At 35.2% G+C, this 26,491-nt stretch overlaps 1 protein-coding gene across 1 annotated transcript; it reads left to right on the top strand.

Annotated features, from left to right (window-relative positions):
* The first annotated feature begins 1,913 nt into the window (after positions 1-1,913).
* Positions 1,914-16,844, top strand: LOC100371878 (uncharacterized). Its single transcript, XM_002736705.4, has 9 exons — positions 1,914-2,053; positions 3,146-3,222; positions 7,445-7,632; positions 7,895-8,165; positions 13,417-13,611; positions 13,929-14,077; positions 14,582-14,673; positions 15,753-15,838; positions 16,516-16,844. Exons 2-9 carry the CDS (start codon positions 3,175-3,177, stop codon positions 16,690-16,692), a joined length of 1,206 nt encoding a protein of 401 aa, XP_002736751.1. The 5' UTR covers positions 1,914-2,053; positions 3,146-3,174; the 3' UTR covers positions 16,693-16,844.
* The last annotated feature ends 9,647 nt before the right edge of the window (positions 16,845-26,491 follow it).

The raw sequence follows: 26,491 nt of genomic DNA, 5'->3' as shown, positions 1-26,491 counted from the left end.
GTGAAATTCTTTCGTTTTTTTATGTTGAAAAAAACATTATTTTAAAATCATTGTTCATACATGAGTTGTTGAACACACTACATAGTTTGTAATTTCATTCAGCTTATTTCAATCATAATACAACGCAAAAATATAGAGAATATAGCAATTTTTTTTTCTGTAATATTCTTGTGTAATCGTAATTATGAATATGGGTGCATAGGGAATATATTTCGTTATGAATTATTCTTAATATATTTCTGAATTATCTTGTCAAAATCAGTTTTTCAGGAATTTCACAATGTCGAAAATTGGAAGTGTTATCAGCTGCCCCCAGGGAAAGGGGCCCGGGGTTTCAAGGGTTTTGTGCGCAGGGGATTTGTGCTCGCACCGGGGTTCGCCGTCACTTCAGTGACGCGCCCCTGTGTACTATACCCGCAAATGACTAGTGCATTATTGTCATACAAATCGCCACGAAAAGGGTACATTTGTATAAAATTATTCTACGTTCAGTAGATATTGACCAACAATCAAAATTCCTTTTAAATGAACAAAGTTTTCTCGTCTTCATGTTGTGGCTATTAATAATCCGTAACTAACACATTTTGGGAGAAAAAAAAATCTATTCAATGTGAGATGTTAGTCTCGGACTACTCGTCGGTCGGTTTCCTATTGACCGACGAGTTTCGGAGCATCGTTATGGTTAGTTCAAACCGCTTTTGGCTAAATGCGCTCATTCACGTTAGGACTCGCACCAGACATACCATTGAGTGTCCTGACATTCTTTGTCGTGTCAGTACATACACTTTGTTTGGATAAATTTGTAATTCATTATATAGAAATCCATAGGATTGAATGAAAAGTAAATTGAAAGGCAATCGCATCGTGATCGTCTATTTATATTAAACGTGTCCGAGTCATTAGTTTGACGTCCTCTGTTGAGGTTGAGGTTGGACCCCTTTCTAGCTCCATGGTTTGGCCCAACTTGTTCTACCGGTAATAGCAAACGCAGTCAACAAGTGAGCCGCCTCACAGTTCCTCCACAGTTGAGGGACTATGGCTGGCAATGTTGCTGTTCAACAGCATGGCAGAGACAGTAATTACCACTACCGTAGACTTGCAGCCAGTCTCTTGTTGTTGCCATTTGTTTCTTTAGCCATTTATACAGTAACATAATATTCTGTTTTATTTGTACATTTCAATGTCACGTGTCGGATCAAGATTTAAAAGCAGTGACTATCATATTGAATAGCTCTAAGCTGTGGGTCCTTTTTGTCTTATTTTCGGTTTTTGTCTGTCTTTAATTTTTGTGGTGGTATATTAGTCATTTCTGATAAATCTGGTATCCTTGAAATTGTTATATTCGAATATTGGGATTTTATCAACACAGAGAGATGTAAGAGTGGCCACGAATAAATGAAATTCATAGTCACCAGGCGGCGTGTGTAAGTAGAAACAATATTGCAATCAATGATTGCTGGTAGATTTTGCATACGGCATAATATCTCTGCCATAGGAACATATGATAAAAGCGTTATACTATTGACAAAATGGCAACTACCCACTAAAATTCATAATAAACCATCATAATCATTAAAATTAGGCTGGTGACCTTCGACTTTTTTAAAATTGTTATTCCTTGTATTTCGCGGGAGTACAATTTATTGCAAATTGAATGTATTTTGAGTACTAAGTATTCGCATTTATAAGTAGGCTTCATTCTATCACGGTCCCTCTACAGCTGCTAAAAAAATGATTAGTAACCGTGCTCTATCAAATCATAGACCCTCTAGAGGGTCTATGATCAAATCTACTCCCTTGGTTGTGGGGTCAAAATTAGCATAACAATAACATACTCTGCAAAAATAGTAAACAAAGCAGAAAAACGCGGGAAATTAAATATACATTCCAGCGTTGGTGGCGTGTGGCCGTGGCATCATTCAAACCTCCCAAACAAATAGTGTACTGTAACGTCTCTACAACGGTTCCGAATTTTTTCTTACCAGACCGAACAAAACGGATTTTTCGCTGTGACCCACTTTGCATTTATGTCAAAGACCCATGTAGTTGTTGTGTGAGTATTATTTATGGCATATTTCTTCAATATTACATGTAACATTTAAGAAGAAATGTCTGTTCGTCTTTTTATGAGGCATACCATTTTATCCGGTTCAACCCAGTTTTCTAACAAAGATGCAGTTTACTTTTCTAGGAATTTTCAAGTTGTTTTGCTCATTTCGAAAGTGGACTTGTTTTTGGATGATCATATAATATGTAACAGTTATTTATTCATTGACCTGAGCTTACATGGAAGCGAAAATAATGAGACGTGTACGAAGGAAATAAAACAAAATGGAAGATTGTTGTACTTTGACCGGCGACAAAATTACATGCAAAGCGATTGTCTGTTTTTCCTCTCAATTGTTTATACATGCTCCTTGCATTGTAGTAATATAAAACTGTTGCCGTTAAAATCTACTTTTTCATTTGTATTATCTATGAAATGGTCCACGAAAAAAAAATCTTGGTATAGGAAATAAAAATAGAACGCCGTAAAAAGACGCCATGATATTGGTGCTATTCAATTTAAATCTAGGGAGTCTTGAAGAACACCTCCGTGCTTTGAATATATACTCGCTCGTGCAGGTCCACCTAGCACAACTATTATGTATTCCCTTTCCATTCCCAATAACGTTGACTGTGTCGTCTGCAATGGAACCACAAATTATCGTTTGCATTCGGTTGACGATTCTACCATCGTCGAAAGGTTAATTGATCCTGTAACTTTTTTGTTTTTGTCCGTCCTTGGGAGTACCATTTACCCTTTTCGTATTTAAAGCAGGTAATTTAAATTAACATGTTTTTGTTTATATCGCGGAATTTAAACTGACCAGCAGCCAAAACAAAATATTTGTTTTTGTGTGAAAAAATGTGTCGTTTCTCATTTGTAGGCTTGTGGAATTAATTGTTGAGATAAGCTCTTCCAAACTTATTTGGACAACCATTTTTTATCTTGTCAGAGGGTAATCAATTCCTGTTTATTAACCCAAAAAAACATCACAATAATGTATCAAAATAATATAGTACAAGTGTATTTTGCTACATACAGTGATTTGCAAATTCACAGCTGATGCTCTTTATTTTGTTGCATCTAATTTATTTCTAGCTCCAGTTTTAACGTTTGATAATAAAATCATGAAGAAAATACAACTTCAAACTATCATCGAGGGATTGTTAACTAAGGTAAGTACTAAAATTGAGTGTTTATACATTTTTAGGTGGCAGCAGGTTAAATTCTGTCATCTGTATAATTTATGCACTGAGTGTACAGAAAGTCAATAGTGTAAACTAGATTTCCTAATTTTAATCATTTGTAAAATAATTGAATGCTCTTCGAAAGTTGGCGCAAACTCTAAAATATTTTATTTTAGCTGAAATTAATTTTTTGCTGAAAAGACTGTTTGGGTGTTTTGCATATGGAATTTAGTTGCTGATTTTTGATGATTTGAATGATATATAGAATAAAAGGTGTATTTGCTGGTTTTTATTTTCACTTAATCAGCGAGAATAGAGTATTTAACAGTATTTGATTTGGGTCAATGTACTAATAATAGAACTTATTTGACCTTTGGAACCCAGCATGGAACTATGTTCAGCTTGTGAAATACTAGTAGATAACTGATCTTTTCAACTCTAAATATGGACTCTAGACTATTGTGACTAATAAATGAGGTCACTGCTTGAACAAAAGCCCTTGAAAAATTATAATTCCACAAGTCATAGATATGTTTTGATTTGCTACTATTTTAGTTTTGTTTACATGATTGTTTCTGCAAATCGAAAGGCCTAATCAGTTTTGTGAATTATTTCCCTGGTAAAGTTGATGTGAAAGTATGTTAGGCAGGCAGAATAAGGGTAAATGTTTTAAACATTAACCCCAGGATTGCACTGTGGAATTGTGGGATATTATTGTTCTTGTTTATATCTGGCCATTGTTCCCCAGTCTTTTTTCTTTATCAAGTAAACAAATTAATCTTGATGTAATTTCATGAAAGATGTTATTGTAAAGAGATGCAAAATATGAGATGCACCAAAATACATTGAAGTATTTATGAAAACTACTCTAGCCTGGCTCCATTAAAATTTTAGATGATTTGGCATTGCTTTGGACGCTAGATTTTTAACCATTTCAATTCTATTTATGTTAAGGCTAAGGAAAAAAGTGTTTTGAAATTGAATGTGATTTTTTTTTTTTTTATATTCAATGATCAAAAAAATTTAAAATTTATTTCTGGGCCTAAACCATGAAGATCTTTATTCTTCTCCATATGTAATCTAATATTTCACTAATTGTTTGTTACTGTTAAATTGTGCAAAGAAACACATTTTGTGCTATTTTATATTAGGCGGCGGCCTAATTTGTGATAGTACTGTAGAGTATTTGCTCTATTTATCTAATACTGCACATAAACATTGCATTTATTTATACAAGACTATTTGTAGGCACACCAACTACACTGTTAACTACTAATACTGCAAAATGCATCCTGGTCAGTTATCCCATTTATGATTTGAGCAGCTGGTCTAATCAGACTGCACTTTCTGTTGGTTATTATTAGAAATATATACATTCTTTGAATACTTAGTTGAAATTGAGCTGTGTAAAAACAATGTATGGCAGCAGATAATTTTATTCTAATCAGAATAACATATGATAATAGGATAATTATTTTTCATCAGAACTTGGTACTAATCAGCATTTGTCTGTGTTTAGATGTATGGTACCAGTAATCCATAAACTTCATGCATGTACATTGTCATATTTTCTCTATCAAATTTATAATTAATGCAATTATATTAAATTAAAAGCCATTTGTGTTCATACTATATACATCATGTCACACATATGCAGAATTATTCATTTGATGATAAAATTCAATATGAACGATTGGTGGCAATATTATTGATCAAACATTTCTTTAATTCCGTGTTTGGATCATTTACATGCTCTAACTGTTAATGGTCAAACATTATACAACTTTATATAGTTTTAGTGTCAGCAAAATTTTATTTGAAGACTTTGACGTGTGTACTGTAATAAATACAAGATGTACAATGTATCTGCCTTTGCCAACAATTTTGGAGATTTGATTGTCGTTAGCGTATTGGAATGCTGGATTCTGTTCAGTGATCAAAGATAGACTACATTATAAAATCAATATTTGATGTGAAGCATATATTTCATTGTGAAATATGTACGCTACTGGGCTCTTGATGTTTTTTGTACAATCATTATGGTCCCACCCATTTGAATTTACATTTTATTCTACTTGTGTCTGAAAAAACAGTGTAGTTCTTAGGTTAGTTGTGTTGTACTCTCAAAGCATATCGGTAATTACAGCAATGCATGTTGGGGTTTATTGTAGTGAAGACAAATAATAACTTAGTCGACTGTGCAATGTGTCATCTTTCCATCAGGATAATAGATACATTATGACAATAAGCCATGATGCTCAACATCAGGTTTGTGGAGAACACTTGTCACTTGCCTGTATGTATTATCTAATTTTTTTTCAAAATTTCATGTCTCCTTTGATGGAAATATACAAATTAGTGATTTTGCTGGCATTTATCAGAAATGAGTCCCGAGTGCTAAAATGTAAATTGAATAGGCTTTCAATCGAAGGGGCCCTACTAATAGAGCATGATTTTCCAAAACATAATCTTGTTATTTTAACCTGTAAATAGCAATTACCGTATTTATCCGGGTATAAGCCCAGGGTCTTGAACATGGAAAATTGCCAAAAAGAAGGGGTGGGCGTTTGCCAGGAGATCCCCGGCAAAAAAAAAACGAAAATTCGAGAAAATTGACAACACGCAGATCGAACTGCGGCAGGGAATAGAACGGAAAATGAAAACATGCAACGGAAATAAATGAGCAATATGCAACACTAGAAGTAAAACAAAAACAATGTATTGCTTATAATGTGACAAATAAACCAGAAATAATAAAAATCGACAGTGAGAAATCATTTGAATTAGGATTTTCCCGCCGACAAACACAACATTAAAATGTCAGGGGTTAAACTGCGTGAAATGATTTCCGGTCTCGACAAATTACGAATCAACCGTCATACAAGATCAATAATAATTTTATAGTAAAAATTATAAAAATTCATAGCTGTTTGAAAAAAACTTCTCAAATCTTTATTTGTACGTTCATTGCCATCTTCGTCAAACTCAAAACCCTCAAATGTCCAAGTCGGCGTCACTAGCCGTCGAACAAAATCCCTACAACTTATTCCTGAAGTTCGTCGATATCGTCCCACATAATTTGGACTTGGCACTTTTAATCCATGGATTTTGCAGTCTGTCAGCTTGGCACTTTTCATTCATGTCTAATCATAATAAAGAGACAAGAAAAATGGGGTCGCTCTGCTGCGATGGCACAAGATGATTTTGTTTACAATCTAGCAATCATTTTTGACCTTTATGCATCTGCTTTACTGATTGGCTAAGAATGACATCAACTACTAGGATTTCATCATAAAGGTCAAATCGTGACATTGCTTTCTTCAGACTCGACGCTTATTAATCACTGTGAAAGTCATTATTCAGCAAGTTCCGGCAGTTGAAATGTCTCGCTATATGGATATCGCGGTGGACTTGAAATAGGAAGTTTTTTTTTATCCAACAACAGAACACAGTCCCTCAATACCGGTGTTGAGGGACTGTGAACAGAAGAATAGTTTTCATGACAGAAATGCAATAGTGGTGATAAAAGATTGTAAAAAAGTTGGCAGTCTTCGGCGTGACATTGCAAAATTGCTGGCCCCAGTTATGGATTCACAAGCTGCTACAAATTATTTATAAAGCCAAAAAAACAGAGTGGTTTCAACCATTCTGCCAGGTACGGGTTGCTACAATATTGCATCATTTTTTCATTGTCGATGACGCTAAAGCCGAATGAGTGAGACACTTGCTTAGTGGCTCTCCTTGTACGATTTGCTTGAATCGTTTCTAAGGAAGCACACACCAAACAGTCCTTTTTACGGCCATGACATATTTCAAAAAGAGAACTACCATTTCTGCTTTAATATTTATTTTTATAGACTTCCTGACTGTTATGATTCTGAAAAAAATCAGCGGTGAACGCGCTGCCCTGAAGCCAGAAAGCTGTCACAGCTATTTTGCGTTCACCCCTTGTTTTACGCAATTAACAATTTTAACGACAGACTTCAAGACAGTCAACAGTTAATACAACCACAGTCAACAAATAGAAAATATTTTTTTTTGTTTTGTATAGAAAAAGACCCTCTGGGCCTGTGCCCGGATATGACCTCAACTTCTTTATTGTGTCAAAAGTGGGGGGTGGGCGTTTGTCCAGGCATGGGCTCTTACCCGGATAAGTACGGTAGAAATGCACACCACTCCACAAACTCAGGTTTGTACATTTTTTTTCCAGTATGAATGTCCCATTTATCAGCTTCAACCAAATGATATCTGGCTTGGTGATCAACTTAGTAATGGAGGACAGAGTAAAGTATGTGAAGCAGTCGTGAAAGTTGGAGGTGAGGAAATGCACGCAGTTATCAAAATAATTAAGGATGATGAAGAATTAGAATATGCAGTGCAAGAAATAGATCTTTTATGGTAAGTTCATGCATTATATTATTTCACCAGGAGCACAATTGTTTTTATCAAGTTCCACAATCATTAATACCTGTATGCATCCATATCTTCTGCACATCAATGAATATGAATTACCGTACTGTAAGGTTCGAGGCTCCATTTCCAGGAGTTTGTCTTTGTTTCAAACCCTGCTTGTAACATTGTCGTCAATGAAAAGTTTAATGTAACTGTACAAGTCCTACACTTTTTTCCATTACACTGAATTTTTTCTTTTTCTTACCAGCGAGTGCCAAGAGTTGCTTAATTCTGTAGTTAAAATATTAGGATTAACAATTGTGCCAGATGAAGATGAAAATGGGAAAAGGACTTACAGATTAGGAATTGTGTTAGAAAGAGGAGATCATGACCTTGCAACACATTTGGAACGGTATACAGGATCTCATTCTGTTGAAGTGGTGTTGGAAATATTTTATTCTGTTGTTCAAATGGTGCAATCACTTCACTCGCAGGGCATTGCACATAGAGACTTAAAATTGGAGAATATTTTAGTCAAGGTAAGTAAAGAGTTCCTTTTGAAACTGTTATCACAAATTATCTTAAGATTAGTGTGCACATGGGACTATGAGTTAGAAGTTTATTAAGTAATTAGCCCCTGCAGACAGGGATGTTGTCACTTCACTTCACTTCACTTCAGTGTATGCGTCCATCTTCGACCATATCTTTGACATACATGAAACGGATTTCATTCAAACTTGGTACACATGTGATGTATTGTCTTATTCATGTCAGTGTTCTCCCCAGGAATTTAAATCACTGTGGTGTACTAATTAGTCCCCGTTCGGACGCAGTCCGAAAACGGGGACTTATGTTTTGCCCTGTGTGCGTCCGTCCGTCCGTGCGTCCGTGCGTCCGTGATCACCTGTATCTTGAACATGCATGGACCGATTAAGTTCAAACTTCACTCATACATCACGCCTTATATGGGACATATGCACATGCATTTTTTTCATGATCCGATTAACGATAGCCGAATAGCGGCCATTTTAAGGCCGAAAATGCATCAAAATCGCACATTTTCACCATTCCGGACCCGGATCTCAGTTATGCATGGACGGATTTTGTTCAAATTTGGTACATACATTAAACATAATAGGACCTTGATGCACGTCATTTTTTTTTTTTGGATCGGGTTCGAAATGGCCGACTGGCGGCCATTTTGTTTTAAAGAATTCAGTTCTGGATCCGTATCCGAGACATGTCTGGATTGATCAAGTTCAAACTTCACACACACAAGGTACATCATATCACAAATATGTATGTGCATTTGTTTCATGATCTCATTAACGATAGCCAAATAGCGGCCATTTTAAGGCCGAAAATGCATCAAAATCGCACATTTTCACCATTCCGGACCCGGATCTCAGTTATGCATGGACGGATTTTGTTCAAATTTGGTACATACATTAAACATAATAGGACCTTGATGCACGTCATTTTTTTTTTTGGATCGGGTTCGAAATGGCCGACTGGCGGCCATTTTGTTAAAGAATTCAGTTCTGGATCCGTATCCAAGACATGTCTGGATTGATCAAGTTCAAACTTCACACACATGGTACATCATGTCACAAATAGATATGTGCATTTGTTTCATGATCTGCTTAACAATAGCGGAATGATGGCCATTTTAAGGCCGAAAATGCATCAAAATCACATATTTTCACAATTCCAGAACCGGATCTCAGTCATGCATGGATGGATTTTGTTCAGATTTAGCACAATGTGTTGTACATATGCAGGTGCATTTCGGTCATGATCTGCTTTGAATGTATATGTCACTCAAATATGAACGGAACGGGGACGTGTCATTGACAATGACTTGTTTGCATATAATTTGCATATCATTTACATAATAATAGAAATTGATCAAAGCACATTTACACCCACACAATAAACAACATATACCGTATTTGTCTTCAGTTAAGCGCCACCTTCAATTAGGCGCCAGTGCCACAAAAACTTTGTATTTTACACCTCAATTAAGCGCCAGACAAAGTTGAAATTTTGGCACGTAATGATCGTGAATTGGGCGCCGGCGGATCGACTACCGGTTACCGGTTCGTAGCGATGGACGCGATCGCGGAAGTCCCTCGCTGTTACTGTACGAATGGCTTTTATGTAAAAAAAATTGGTTTTGTTTCTAACAATTTTTAAGAAATCGGTCTATAATCTCTTGAAACATGTCTTTTTAGTCTACTGTAGAAAATATCAGCGTGGCTTTTAATTTCGCAGTAAGTCCATAAAAACGAAATTAAAACAACGCGAAAATGTTCTGTTTCAAATGCGCTGTTGTCACAGTAAACAGTGTTAAATTATTCTTTAAATGCTCAGTTTACTTTCCAAAAATAACTAATTTCTTGATTTGAAAAAAAAAAATCATTTTTCCCACCAAAATCAAAGCCAAAATATCGCAAACATTGGCAAATCACTTCCGCATTGCGTTCATACATTATTTAAATGAGCTATGGTAATTTGATCACGTTGGCATCATCCAGCATTTTGATTGGTTAATTAACGACTTGACCTATCAGGTCAAAAAACGCGTTCCAGGTCAAGTCCTAGACAGGAAGCATGGCAGACATCGAATCGCGCCGAGCGTTTACATGCGACCAGAATCATTCGCTTACGATGAAATTAAGTTGAATTTTACTTGCATTTTATTTTTTGTACGTTATTATAACTACTACTGAGTAATAATCGTAACCGTGGAATGCAGCATGACCGGATTTTGCTACCGTGGTCATTGACTACTAAGCGTTGAATTTGTGTTTGTTTTATTTTTCTGTTGATTGTACGGCAAACTGTGAATGTTTTCTAAAGAATGATATTTTTTGTATAACTTTCTAAACTGTCTGAAAACGGGTCATTTACTCAGTATTTAAAATAAAGGCTACAGTGACTAAGCGTCAGACTGTAATGTAAAATATTGTCAATAATCTATCACCAGAATGGAGCAAAAACAATGGCTTGTAACACAGTTACCGGTACTAGAACTTGAAGTGCTTGAAATAAGCCCCATTTGAAACAAAGTTGCTCAAATTTAACCACAAATAAGCGCCACCATGACATGAAAGTGTAACAAAGTGGCGCCTAATTGAAGACAAATACGGTATTTTAAAACCAAGTGGCAGATATTTATTTGCTTCACACAGTGTTATAAACACTTTTATTTTGGGCACTTTTGTAATATTAATGAGCTTTGTCACAGTGCAAATATATTTTTTTTTGGAGTCAAAATATTATGTTTCACAATTTAGAAGAGTTTGAATTTAAAAATTTAACATTCTCGAAATGCAAATGCTGCAGACTAAAAAGAAACAAATAAATTGTAAAAGGTTAAATGAAACTAATTTGAAACGCTTGAGCCAGGATTATGTTCACAACTTTCATGATCTTATTTACTACAAAATTCTCCTTCAAAAAATCGACCACGTAATTATTTGGCGGATTGCTGGTTATTATTCCGACCATCAGCTTCCACAACGAACAAATAACACTTCCAAACGATCATCAAAATTATGACGTGACATAACTTACTTCGTGATGAATAATTCTTATTACTCAGTCGTGATGCCATGCAAAAATTAAATACTTCTTTTTTTTATATGAGAAAAACATAAAATTTGAGCTAGTTTTATCGGGAGAAGTTATTTTTGATCACTCGATCACTTCGGTGAAAAACACAGACCCGCTGTGATAGTTATGACGCATTAGTTGACCGGCATGTGTCCTTTGACCCGGTGGGTCAAAAACGCCAATAACGAATCAGAATGCCGCATGGTAATGCCGGTAGAACCCGAGGTTTTCCGAATGATCTTGATCATAAAAATTACATTGCGGAAGTAAAGCGATGTCGTAGCACGATGTGTTGGTATGAATTTGAGATGAAAACTGCATGATGGTTTTCGAAAGAGGTGATTAGAAATTTTTAAAAGGTAAAAGAAGTCTTGAAAGAAGAGTTTTTGCATGATTCATGATGATAACAGTTCAAATGTATTTTACCCAATCACGCAATAAACACGTTGTTTTTTCTTGAGTAGCGTAAACTGATCGTGAACTCCGCTTTGCCCATGTTACATCGGGTGGAATTGATTTTGAAAGAATTTTAGCTTTCAATCTAAAGACTGCGTCTATCGTCAGAAAGTATTTACTTACAAAGAGGTGCTAATTTTACAAAATTGACTTGTATTGTTCAATCGCGGTACTATGTTATTGTTTACAAATTATTATCCACGACTGGCAGGATGCGTGTCGGTCGGTACCTAAGTATAATAACAATATGGCAATAGTCCTGGTCGGAAGCGTTTCCGTGGTGGTCGCTAATTTTGAGTGCTGGTCCTGCCGACCAGCGTGACGAGATCCCCAATGAAAAAAGCACTGTGGCGGTCTTGCTAATCACCGTGGCGGTGTCAGACCAGTGTGGCGGCAAATCGAAGCACTGTGGCGGGACCGCCACGCTGTTTACATCCTGGGGAACACTGCATGTACATTTAAAAGAGTATTTTGGGGCACTTTTCGTTTTTTAAAAAAAAAGCAACTGAAAAGCTATGCCACATTGCAACTCTGAAATGCTTGACAGATTTTCATGAAATTTGCTGCAAATGTGTATCCCTAAATGTACATTTGCAAATCAGTTTTGTTTTCAGATCTGCAAGGGAAAGTCGAGGCAAACCTGATGATTCTAAATAAGAGCTCTACAAATGTAGGAGAATGCAAAATAGTTTTTGAATATTCCTTGTCAGGTGTAAGTCAGGCAAAATCATTTTCTCAATTTTTCATTGATGTTTCCAACGTATTGACTGTCATACTTTACTCACAATTCTGTGGAGAATCAAGATGGTGGACTACAATAATACTGATAAAGTTGAATATATAGGGAATAAAAAGTAATAAAAAAAAGTGAATTGCATTTTCATACATTTGTAAAGTCTTTCATCTGGAATTGTGTTGTTTTTCCCAACCTGGTTTTTAGGTCAAAAAGTAGGGTAAAATGTCACCTGTTCCTTGGCATTGCATTGACCAATTATGATATGTTCAAACTTCACATAAAAGTAGTACACAATACATAACATGTATTGATATACTCAATTCACAAAAAGTATATTATGGTATCTGTCTGAGAATTTCATTGTCTTTCCATATACTTTATAAGGCTATTGTCTCTTGTCACTCCAGGTTTTTGGATACACTAAGGATGAGTTGCCATTTTGGAAATGAAAATTTGTGTATACTAGTATTTGATTCCAGTTAGCGAGGGTTTTAAAATGATTACAATTTAGCCAATACTCTTGGCCACACTGTTCACATACATTTTTTAGTCAGTGCCAAGGAGCTGTATGTAAACACAACTATTATATAAGGCAGTTGTAAGTTGAAATGGGGGCTTTTAAAATGCTACAATTTATTTATAAGTTGAGCGTGATGTCATATTGAGGTCCTACTAACTTGCTGCCCTTGAAACTAATACCATACAATAACTCACTTTTGTTGGTTTTTGTTGGGAAATTAGGCGTCAACTTTTATTTTGAAGATCAAGTCTTGCTGTCAAAATGTATGGTAAATAAATTACAGTAGTTATGCTAATGGTAGTTCATGCGGTTATGTAAATTAGGTGTTTCTTTAGTAAAATAGATATTTTAATGATTCATTTGTACAGCAAATGATTTTTGGTTTATATGGCATTCCATTGGAGCAAATATGGTATAATTAAACAATGCTGTTACCTATATTTATTTGTTTGCGTTACAGGGAGAACAACTGAAAATCTTGGACCTTGGTTTAGCTACAAAAACAGAGAGATATTATGAGGCAGAAATGCACACAATATGCGGTACAAAAGGATATGATGCACCAGAAATTTGTTTGGGTGAAATGGATGGTGAGACTGTATATGAACCTAAATCAGTTGATTTCTTCAGTTTAGGAGTAATGCTCTTTAGTATGGTAAGTCTTTTCTTTGTTCTAATGAATATGTTCTCAACTTGAGTTGTCTGTAATTTCTCCTGCAGTTTAGGGAGTTTCTTGGGGTTCCATAACCTGAACACTAACCCTATTCAGTATGCCCCTCCAAACAATTCTAAGTGACACAAAGAGGAGTGTAAATAATTGAAATCGAGAAGGCGTGCTGGAGGAGCAGGGTTATGATTTTAATTCCGTCTTTATCAGAGTAGTTTCTATCTTTTACAAATAAATACTACATTGTATATCTGATTTGAATTGTAAGTGATTGATTGTCACAACTCTTATCATATTTATTTCAGTTATTGGATAGAACCAAACATAGCCTCAAAAAATGTCAAAAAGCAATCTCACATGCAACTAAACGGTTGGATATCGATAGGGTTATTGACAAATGTGTCCGTGACAAGCTTATTTGTGGAGACCATCCTGAGCTTATAGATCTAATTAGGTGGGTATAATGTCGATTATATTAACTCATTAATTAATTATACACAAAGTTATTTCCTATTTCAGGTGTATTGCTAAAACCTTTTTAATAGGTGATTTTCCGTTCAACTGCAAGATCTCAAGAGTTCCGTGAAAGACATGGTTGAGTGCCTGCTGCAAAAATAGAATGATTTGATTTTAAACTTGAATTTCTTTATTTCATAGCTCTTATCGAAAGGTTGATCTTTGACAGGGGAATATTGCTTTTGAATACCCTTACTTCATCAAAATTGACCATCGTCAAATGTGTACAGCACATTATTGAGCATAGAAATATACTTTCGCATTTGTTAACTCCTACGCGATGTTTGTTGCCACTACGATGCTATGACCTTTGTTTGTCCTGTTTTTACGTTTGATTTCTCACATAACGCATGATCTCGCAGTGAACGGATAATGGTCTATTGTAACATGTTTGTCTGTCTGCGTGTTTTCTTAATGTAACTTGGTTATATATTTTTTTCAGAAATCTGATCGACCCAGACCCTTATAGAAGATTAACAAATGCTAGAGTTCTTTTAAACAAATTACAAAAAATCATGAGGAATATAACCACAGGTATGTCTTAAATGTCTTAAAACTTTGCAAGAATTTCTAATTCTTTGATCAATACAGCATTCTGGCAGAAATTGCATGGCATTGAAATATTTCTTTTATATCGAAAGTGATCCAAAATATATTTAAAATAAGTTCAAGTTGTTGTGTGACCAACAGCATGTAATCACCCCTGAAGGTATTTTGTTTGGCCGAAATAAAAGAATTTATTTGTTCTTTCAGCTGGTTTTAAATGATGTACACTTTCTTCACTTTTAGCCCTATGCGAACAGGTTGGCACTGCAACGTTAGTTCAACTTGTACACAGATGGAATTTCTGCACAACATTTTTTCTTACTTCTGTTTGATAAATATAAACATTAAAGTGATATTCTTGGCGAGCCCAAGATGATGGGTCAAATGAACTCCTACAAATAAATGGCACACCCTAAGTTGTTTAGATTAACGTCTCAGTTGGTCACGCCTCTGTATTTTCATTGCTTGGGTGTCAGTTAGCTTTTTAGCCCCACTGTCGACAAAGTCAACAACGCAGAGCTCTCATTTTACTGATTGTCCGGCGCCTGTAGTATGTCGTCAACTTTTTACATTTTTGTCTTCTTCTTCAAAACTTTAAAACCAAATGCTTTCATATTCGCAACATAGCTACTTAGGGTATTCCTTTCTCAGATTTGTTCATTTCGTGATGATATCTTCAATTCTCTAATTTTGATGGATACTTTTGTCATTTTGGGTAAAAGTGATAATTTTGACTTCTTGTTAAAAACAGCAAGTCTGATTGCTTTGATATTATACATATAGGTACCTCAGGTAGACGTCCTTCAGATTTGTTCATTTTCTAATGATATCTTTAGTTCTTTAATTGAAATGTGCTTTGCTACATGCAGAGCTATCTCAGCTGAGAGGCTGCTTGTTGACTTTCTTAGCATCTTTACCATCAATTTACAGACACTTCAAATAGGATGTGATTTCTGGTCCTTGGTTTATGTCACCAAATAAGGACTCTTTATCATGTATTCCTTTAAGAAGTGTAATAACTAATTTCTGCATGTCTTAACCATTTATTTCTATGCTTCCTCGTTTAGGTAATAATGCAGAATCTGACTATTTGACAGCTCCTGTGCCAAGTCGTCTAAGAACTGGGAAGGAAAATGAGATCAATTGTCCTCAGGTAAAAAATTTAGAAGCTGGAGAATTTCCCCTTATTTAAAAAAGAATTACTGTACCTCCTGCTTGGAGGGGGATGGTCCATCTTTTTTTGTTTTTGAATGCTGAATGAGATACTAAAAATAGTAGTTTTTAGCTTGCCTGCTGCTGGGGTGTCATGTAGTTTCAAAATGAAATGTCAAGTCTGTGTTGCCTCTTGCCACCATTTTAAAACTTGTAACTGTTGAGTCTGCATGAGAATCAAGAATGAATAATTAATTTAACAGATAACAATGACCAGGTACTAATGACACGTGTAGATCGACAAAAAAAGGGGCGTTAACTTTAGGGTAGCACATACAAGTTATAAAAATTATCTTACAATAGTAAGTATGGACACTAAAATGATATGAATTATATTTTGTCCAACTTCTTTGTGTGTATGAATGTAAAACCTGTTTTTCTGAGATTCTATAAAAAGTTTGTAAACTTTCTAAGGGTCAAATGTCTACAATACAAAATTACCATATTTGAAACAAAACTGTAGGCAGTATAGTAAAATATCTGCCTCGTATTTCTCGTCTGTTTCCCATCTTAGTATTTTTTAATTGCATGCTGATGCACTTTTTATGTCACAAACACATTCTGTTATTTCTTGAATATTGCTTTGCTCTATATAACTAAAGGTGTATTTCTTTGCAGGCTTTAAAAGCATTTGCTGCGAACTACCGACCAAGCAGACCAAAAAGACTACAAGAAAGGAATCGTTCCAGGTCACCAAAAAACAGTGGGAAAGGTTCCAAACAATTCACGTTCTGTTCTGGTGATTATCTTGGTAAAAGACCAGAAAGATGTACAAGAAAACATAGTTGGGCATAGAATACTTAACAGACTTATCCGTATTTGTCTTTCATAAATGTGATATATACATTGTGTGTACAAGCAAGTATCCAGTGCATTTTGAACAACCTGAAGTCTCAATAGCTTTCTGCTGGTTCATGTGAGGAACTGATATTTGCTAATGACTGGTAATCTAAATGTTCTGAGTGCAGGTGAAGAAGAGAAAACCTTGGATTTAATTTTTAGTTGTGGCTTTGTGAGAATAACCAAGATGTTCGTAAATCTTCAGTTTCCTATCCTGAGCTCTTTAAAAGATGATCTTCATTTATTCACAATATATTAATCAAGGAACGTCTTCTGTGGTTCATTACAGATTTTAATATTTACAGTTGTCAATTTAAGGAATTGCTAACCATCCAAAAAAAAGAAACTTTTTCAAAATGATGTATATTGTGATTATGATATAGTTTATTTATATTGGTCGGGTTAACTGGCGGCCAGAACTTATCGTACAAGAAAAAGTACTACTGTAGCATTATTTATCATACCTAATCTTGTTTAGATTTGGCAACCATGAACAAGTTAAGGGAAATATAAACACTGCCACAAAGTTTTTTTTTTCAAAAATAATTTTGGCAAGTGAAAAGTGGCTTCACTTATTATATCTAATGCATTGTATGTGGGTTGGGCTTTGCATTGTATTGCAATTCTCAACTAGCTTGAAAATTGTATTATGACAACTTTATTTTTAGTGCAATGTAATACTATAGTCAATATCTAGCTTTTATACTTGTTAAAGACCTTTTATTAGACCATCACTGCCACATATTAATATAATTTTTGATGATCACAAAGAGCTGATAATAACAAAAAATACACAACAATGTTCTTTGGATTCTGACAATTTTTTTTTATTTAGTATTGAAATGTCTTTAGCATGTACATCGGCTTTCAAAATAATACATGTAAAATATTTCTACCAAATGTGCTTTGATGGTTTTATTTGGGTGCCGCAAGTTTTTTTAAATTGTTGACACTTCAGATTTTTTTTTTAACAAAGATGAATGTGATATTTGCTTATATGTATTTGTGACTTTTACTCAGAGCTATTTGGTATACATCAGCTGTGTTCTATCTTCTTGTCATCAAAACTTCATATATATTTGTCCTCTCCTATATTTTTTAGCTCCTTTGATCTTTCTATGTTTAATCCTGATGAAATTTAATTACCAGTAGCATTTGTTTTTAAAATATTTACACAGCTGATTGGTTCTTAACACATCTGTATCAGTAGAATGTTTTAAATGTTTTGTGTCTTTGTCAGAAACTTTAGTATGCTTTCAATCAATTTTATATTTTGCTTCTTTGTTTGTTGATGAATAAAGTCTGTTTAGAACAAGATGTGTACTTTTTTTTTACACCCTAGACCTACTTGGTTTTTCTTTTAATGATAATATTGATAATCATCGAATATTCCATCTTGTGTGCAAGATTAAAAACTAACCCCCGCATAAAGATATTCAATAGCGATGGGGGGGGGGGGGGATAGTCTATGCTCACCCGAATATAGGCTTGTACGAAGGTGATCATAATGCAAATTTGGAGAAGCTATTTTAGCATCTTAAAAATGACGGGCAGAGCTGTTGGTATAGGAGATTATCTGTCTGCTGCCCCCTGTACAGGTAAACAGTAGTGTACATTGGTACATTTTCCATTTAGAATTGCCTTTCACCTCCATGGTCTGTGAAAGTCTACTATGATGAATAAGAACATTAACAGGTCTGAAAATGTGAATGTATATTCCTGGGCTCTTTAAACCCATCAGATTAACTCCACTGTCATCTTTGCTATTTAAAAAAAAAAAATTTGTGAACTTTTGAAACAGATTTTTGTTAATTACATGACAATTCATGATTCGTCATAAATAAGTTGGCTATATATGCAAATGTTTACTTGCTCTGTACATGGAACGACTGTCATCTGGTGTTCGAAGAATAATCATCCAAACAAAGTCCCTACTTTACTCGTATGTACAAAAACTAATAATTTGTTGTGAAGGCCTTTGCCTGACATGACATTGCCAGGAGATCTGCTCTAGAATGAACCTGAAATCAGCTCAGTGCTTTTCCCTGTCACAATGTTTGATTTTGTGGCTTGATAAGTTTTCAAATTTGGGTTCATTTTCACCTATGAAGTTCTTTAATATTTATTATTGACAAAGTTACTATTATATTTTCATTTTTGTTTCATTTTCATTTCTGGTATGTTTTAGTTTTGTTTTATTCTCCCATTAATTTGTTCATTTCTGTTTTCCAATTTTAATTTGCATTACAGATGGCTGTTAATTATGTTTCTATCTTGTTTTATTCTATTGTTGATGCACTATGTGAAGACATACTAATCGATTATTAGTTGGTTCTTCACACTGTAGTCTATTTTGTCCAATTATGGCCAAATAGTAAAGTGCAAGTTCAGTTTTACTGTCTGATAGACACACAGCATTAATATACATTTATAGCATCATATTATTTTGGGAGAACTATTTGATTCATTTTCAGCTATAGGTTTGATGAGTTATAAAAATTATGAAATTTAAGGAAGAACATTTCTGACAATGGTTTTCATGCTGCTGATGTTAGATTCAGCTGTACATATCAAACCAACGATATTATCAGATGAAATCAACCTGCGACAAATTTAAGAGTATTTGTATCTTCAATTTCAAAAACTGGAGTTATAAATAACAAGTAATACAGATGAACAATTTGAGTTCACAGTTTGGAAGATTTTTAGACACGAGTACAGATGTGACAGATAGATAGCAAAAAACAACAACAGAGTATTATGTATACAAGTTTTAAGATTCTGTTTTAAATTGTAACTTGTTTTCACAATCGAATCCAATGTTCTGAATATTCGGCATCTCTCAGTTAGCCATGGATGATACTATTTCAAACAGTTTGTTCCACAAAGACGTCTTTTCGTTGAGTTACATTATATTGAAGCTGGAAGGTCGTCACCTGCGCACGCGCGGGAATTGAGTCCCAAGCGACGATAACAACACGCGCTAAAAACGCAAAGAATCATGGGCAGACACTTGTTTGTAAACAATGACATGCTATGGCCATCTGACGCATGCGCAGGTGTCGACTCCCCCGCTTTAAAGTTAGACTTGCATACAGTCTCTAAGAATGTGTACAAGTCGCTCCTTTCATCAGCGAATACTTCTGCACTAATTTTAATTTACAAGAAGCTCTTTCAAACCTTACAGAAACTGACCTGTTTCAGTTAGATTTTCAGTCTCGTGTGATTTCCCCCTACTAATCATCGTGTTTTTGAAGTTATATCATTCTCTCCTCATTATTTGATTTGTTTGGATCCTCAGTAAAAGTCCTCACTGCTGGGCGTTTCCCCCCAACGTACTTCTCGAGGTACAATCATCAGAAAAAGACCTGTAGATGCACAAATGATATATCTCACACACGTTTGACAATGAGGACAAACTCAATACTGGATTTGAATAAAATATAATTTCCTATCCAACATCAATATCTGATTACATTTTTCCAAATAAGTATCTTAGTTTATTCATACGCTTTTTATTGCAATTATTTCACCCAGAAAAATATGTATTTTCTAAATAGATGCAAAAAATAATTGTATTCTTTGTGAAAGTTAGATTAGCGACTATATTTAATTTCATGAACACGGAGTACACTTCCATATATAATAATATAATCGTTATTGAATCGTATCCTATAAACAAGTGTACATGGAAACTCAGTTACCATCGTAGGACCCAGCACGTATCGCTTTCCACACAGAGGGCGCTGTCAGCTTGCTTTGCGCACTCTGGCAGTACAAGCTCTTGTGTGGAGAGTGAATCAATATCTTCCCCAACTTCGTAATCTGCAAGTAATACCAACCCATGCGTCATGTTCTTACAATAGATGTAAGACCATATATGTCGCCAGTCAGCAACATTGAATCGGACAAAAACATACAGCAGATCCAGAAATTTAGTGAGGATGGTGCGCTCCTAATAGACCTCTGGTGGGCTGGGTTTGTCAATTGATTTGTCATTTTTTTTAACGTTTTTACAAGAAATAAAAAGGAAAGTTCCATTTACAGTACAGCTTTTTACACTTTACAGATAAAGCAAATTGTGTTTAAGAATCAAAATTGAAAATTGCGTTGCATTGTGTTGAAAGTGCTTTATACACTTACAAAAAGTAAAATAGCCGATTACATTTTAGACCTTCTCCAATGTCTACGAATTTACGTTTTTTTATTTATTTAAATTACATTATTACAAAAAAACACAAAACAATTGATTACAGCTGACGAAAATACCCCTTGCCGACCCTCATTTTAGTTCTTTGCTTATTTGTTTTTCCGAACATCTTCATGAATGTGTTAACAGATCACAAACAGGCGCTGTTAGCGGTACTACTGTGCCATGTGCAACGGATGAGTGGATATAGCCACCCACACCGCATTCACAAAATCAGACGTCCAGGTACGACCTGTTTTTATTTCCGGCAGTGTTATTATGTGGAAAAAGTGATGGCGTAATTCTGTTTTTAAATATTAAAGAATCGTGAAACAAAATCAGCCCAGTTATTTCGCATTCAGACGAAATAGACTGGGATTGCGTTTAGTATATTATGATGGGCAGAGAAAGTTGACAATGACATCAACGTTCATGTCAACTTGTGAACAACAGCTGTATTTTCAGATGGTAAGTGCACGAAGTCACGTGGTTGGCTACATATCATAAATCACCACTGACAGACTAAGAGGGTTTTATGACGTCATAGCTTTACATTAGCACGATATTAGAAGACAACATTGCCTTCACCATAAACTGAAATAGCCTGCCACATGTCTTGTCATGGATGCCATATGTCTTACTATGGGTTTTTCCATTAAAAACCAGTTTTTTGATCAATTTGTTTCGCAATTATAAGAACAAATGGACGAATATTCTTATCTCCGGACGAGTGCAGGGGACAACTTCACACTCTCATAGACAGGGCCATCGTCGGTTACACTTATTCAGAAAGAGGCTGATGATCATTCGTACACTTCCCCGTTCTGAAACGTGCAGGCTAGTGTCCGAAAATTGACATTTAAATGCACACATGTAAATTATATACCTTTGGCAATGCATTAAAATTCTCGAATGCTCGCATTTTGAAAAGAAACGTATTATTTTCTGTAAATGAGCTTGAATAACGGAAATGCAATAGAAAATGTCGTATACATTAAAACAAAAGTCATTTCGCTGTTTTCGCTTCGACACGGTGTCCAATCACGCTTGGATGCAGACAATTGTTCCATAAGCTGAACAACTTATTAATATTAATATCCATATCCATGATTATTATATTCTCTGAACTCGGGTTGAAATAAAGCATGACGAGGGATAGAAAATTACTGAACCAGAAATTATAAGCTGTTCCGTAAATGAATGCAAACAAATAATTGCTGTGGTATATTGTTTTAGTAATGTAAGTCGTGAAAATGATAAATCAGTCATTTCTTGCTTCTTCAAAATATATATGTGTAAATATATGTGAATATTTGTGAATCACGGTAGAAAAACAATTTTGAGACACATTTTGTATGGAATACGTAGGGAATGAAAATATAAGAGCGCGTGGATGGCAAACAATAATTTAACCACCATCACGACATTGCATCATATTATTGCGGTCTATGAATTAATCGTCCTAAACCGAAATGACTGATTACAAGCTAATAACAATAACCATGCCAAATTATGATTCGATATTATCGGTTATATTTTGTTTAATTGTAATCAACATGTGCATTTTGTAGTAACAATGTAGAAGAAGAGTTGTCAGTCAAAACTAAATATCGTATGTATCGCGAAATGTTTCAATTAATCGAACTTACTAGTATTTCGAAACACGACCAAGGTTCCATTTTCAAGTATACACTAGGAAAAGACACTTCAGGCATGCGAGTGCCATAGCAAAAAGCAAAGTGGTTATTTTCGATGAAGCAAGGTGGTTTGACCATGTGATCACGATTGATAATAATCTTGACAATCTTGACAATTATATATACTATATATACGGCATTATATATACTAGATTCTCTTTTACGAACAGGCACTTAACAGGGACCAGTAGTTAATAACGTTGTTGACTTTCAATTTGACTTTGATAAGCAGAGACCATTGTCAAGTTACTTATATAAGAATAGTTTTTAGTGCAAAGTACATAGAATCCTGGAATCCTAGATAATGACAATCTGATTAATTGATGCATATAATTACTATCGTATTTGAATGTAATTTGTGTATGGAAGTCAGGAACACATTCTCACTAGAGACAGAGTGAGAGTCGAACACGGTTTACGGGAAGCGACCTTTCGTGACGGAGAACAAGATAATCGCATCTATCTAGTGCGTGGTCATTATAAGAAAGTACGAGCGTTTTCCAATTAAGAACACTTGGAAACCTTGGTGATCCCGATGTAGCTATGCGAGTATTGTGGGCGTACTTCGAACATTGAGCGAGTGCGAGATAGAAAGACACGCACATTTGCCATTATACATGTAATACTGAGCTAAAAATAACCATCCTGATACAAAATAAACTAGTATATGTTGGTTGTTAGGATTCACACGTTATACATATGTAAACACACTTAGACAATTGGGGATTTATTTGGTCACAACTAAGTTGCCTGCTATTTCCATTTAATTATCGTAGATACACACATATGACATTACGTTGTATTTACTGGTTTGGTATGAGAAGGTATTTTTTGACGTACGAAAAAATATATCGATAGCAAATGCAGTTGCTGAGTGGGGAGAATGGACAAATCATTAGAATTCCCAGTTTAATAGCATTGTGACCATCTAATAAGTTACTCATTAAACACGACAAACGGTATTTCCAACTGGTCTTTAACGTAAATAGAATCTCATGGTAGATGTCAATTCTACGAAAATACTTGTTACAGTTTTGAAACTGATACACCGTAACCTCGTTATAACGACTACCTTTACTCCCTGATATAATGAACACATTGCTTGTCACCTGTTCATAACAAATCCAATTTTGTTCTCCATATTAAGAGTTCTCAGTAAACAGGCAGGTTTCAGACATTTCTTTCACATCCAATATTACTTCTTCTACATTCTAAAACAAAAAATTGTGTGCGATGATCATTTTGATCAATTTACAAGTAAACATACCCGCACACTTACACTTTTGTGCAGTTGACGCATGCGCGTTTTGTAACTGCTGTGTATCCCTGTCTAGTTTGCAAGATTTTGCTGTCTGGTAAGCACACTGTCATCTTCTGTTTATCTATGACGTTCTTTTTACAAGAAAATGTATTCCAAAACCAGATTTTTTTTTAATTATATATGTTGTCCCAATCAGTATTACTAGTTTTTGTATAAAGTCGTTTTGAAGACCGTTCACAACGTGAATGTTTGATTCTATTTGTAGTCCCATGTCAGTAACAATTAAATTGTTTGAGAGGTTTGCTACATACTGAATAACGAAGAATTACATGACAAAATGCCGTTGTTTCTTTGAGCGATTCTGCTTTCAGCAATCAGCGTCAGTCAGACTTCACTGATGTGATTTATCGACAGAGGGCGCTAGTTTTAAGAAAAGGAGGAATCATTCCCAGTCGAAAGTTGAATAAGCCCTATCGCAACCTCTTACAAACGTCCCAAGTGAACGATAGCCATACAATAATCTGTCTGTCTGCTTGCTCGTTATCTTTTCCTGAAATAATCTGAGATTTCCATAGACTTGTGACCCGACTGTAACGTCCAGTTATATACCATTTATGGCTACTTGTCGTAGGCTGTGCGGTCCGCTTAGTGTAATGTCTTCCTATATCAGCATGAGTTTTGTGCTTGAATAATATGTTGTTTTTAGCACCATAACGTCATAGTTACCATGGAAACCGTTTACTCAGTCGTATTGGAGAATGAGACAACGTTCTCATGATCCCCGTACAATCAATAAACATTGGTGGCGCATGTACGAACGATTTGGGGCTCCGCATTGACGTCAAATTAAAACAAAACAAGACAAGACAACTTTTGAAAGGATTTGTGTCAAACGCCCGTTGTAGGAGGTCTGTGAGCGGGAACAGCCACGAAAATCCGGAAGCACGTGTATAACGGCATCAAACTGTAAGGCAATCATCATAGATACCCCCCCCCCCCATCGTCACGTACCAACTCATTACTATTTTATAAATGACAAGTATTTTACGGATTCGTCACTTGGCAGTTCCACATAACAACGGACATTTCATACATATATGTATATATATATATATGCATATGCACGCATGCGCACACTGCGAGGACGGCACCTCGTCAGTGATAACTGGATCGTTTGCTACTGAATGTGGAGATGAATCGGTAGAGAATAAAGAGAATAAGCTTTTTTCGTAACATGTATAATATCATACCGTATAAAAGATACTTTATAAAAAAAAAACTGTCTATAAATAAATATTTCATTGCTAGTCCGGCAGCAATGCAATTTTGTTTTGTTTTAGTTGTTCACTGTAAATGATTTTTTGTTGAAAAATCAACAGAATTGTCCGTAGATCAAGATGTAAAAACATATTTAGTGATGTTATTTTTTCAACACTTCATGACAAATACACGATATATATTATTTTAGACAACGTTCGGACGTAGTTCAGTTCCGAGCGACCTTCATTTCTCGGACCCTTTTTTTATTTTTATACCACCCTTACTCGTTTGTCTTTGCCTTAGTTTGGGTCAATATTTAGAAATGACAGCTATTCGTAAAATTTGGTGTTGGTTTTGGTAGGAATAGTTATATAAATAAAGCATACATTCAACATCACGCGATGTGTATTGAATTTAAAAATTAAACTCACGACAAATTATCGAACCGATCATTTGTGTTAATAAAAATGACCACAGTTCCACACTGAAGCGTCAATAAAACGAAGACAATTCTTCACGTTACTAGTATTTCACGTTTTTGTCGGGTTGTCGTTGTATTCGTTATTCGTAGCCCCTCGTGTGTCCGTATAACACTCACGTTTATGCGGTCTGCATCTTATAAATAACCTTCGACCTCATGACAGGAGAAGCTGGCCCTAAGTGTAGGTGTAACACTAAAACAACACGGTTTCTCGTATATTTTACACATTTAGTGCAAGCAATTTTGATGAATGATTGACACGTGTATACCGCGGATTGGCTGAGATTTGACGACTGTAATATTTTGCGATTTGATTTAAAATAGTAGACATTTTTTTTGTTAGCGTTCCCATATCCGTTTTCTAGATTGACCTACTGACTCCGATTTAAATTGTCACAAAAGCAATAAATAACGGTACATGTATATTTGGGTATAAAAATAGAAGTTTAGCAATTATGTTGGAATGTTTGGGCAAGGTAATTAACATACTAACATATAAAGTGTTATTGCATATCAATAACAGACCGTTACAATACTATTCCAGATCAATACCAGAGATGCTTGGAATGTTGTGTGCACGAGTGTCCATTCAATGAACATAAACCGCTCATAATGACATTGTCACCGAACGAGGATGACACTTCTTATGAAGCAGCGGTAAAATACCTTTAAAACCGACACTTACTTTTTCCGCTGAAAGCTGCACTTCAATTTTTTCATTAATTCGTACCTAAACACTGTTATATAATATAAGAAAATCATATCATTTTTACCCTACGTGCCACCTTAATTTATTTTCAGTATCGCTTCCAGGTCTGTACTGGGATTATTAATCTAAATGTCAGTGGCGCCAATACTACAGCACG

The sequence above is a fragment of the Saccoglossus kowalevskii genome, chromosome 3 (assembly GCF_978046115.1).
Source record: "Saccoglossus kowalevskii chromosome 3, keSacKowa6.1, whole genome shotgun sequence".
NCBI classification, from domain to species: Eukaryota; Metazoa; Hemichordata; class Enteropneusta; family Harrimaniidae; genus Saccoglossus; species Saccoglossus kowalevskii.
Note: the sequence above shows the minus strand (reverse complement) of the source record. Positions and strands in the feature narration are given on the sequence as shown.

Excerpts from the sequence above, each read along its gene's own strand:
- LOC100371878 (XM_002736705.4), top strand. The coding sequence starts at position 3,175 with ATGAAGAAAATACAACTTCAAACTATCATCGAGGGATTGTTAACTAAG. Across the intron at positions 13,612-13,928 it reads GAGTAATGCTCTTTAGTATG|TTATTGGATAGAACCAAACA; the intron begins GTAAGTCTTTTC and ends TATTTATTTCAG. Across the intron at positions 14,078-14,581 it reads GAGCTTATAGATCTAATTAG|AAATCTGATCGACCCAGACC; the intron begins GTGGGTATAATG and ends TATTTTTTTCAG.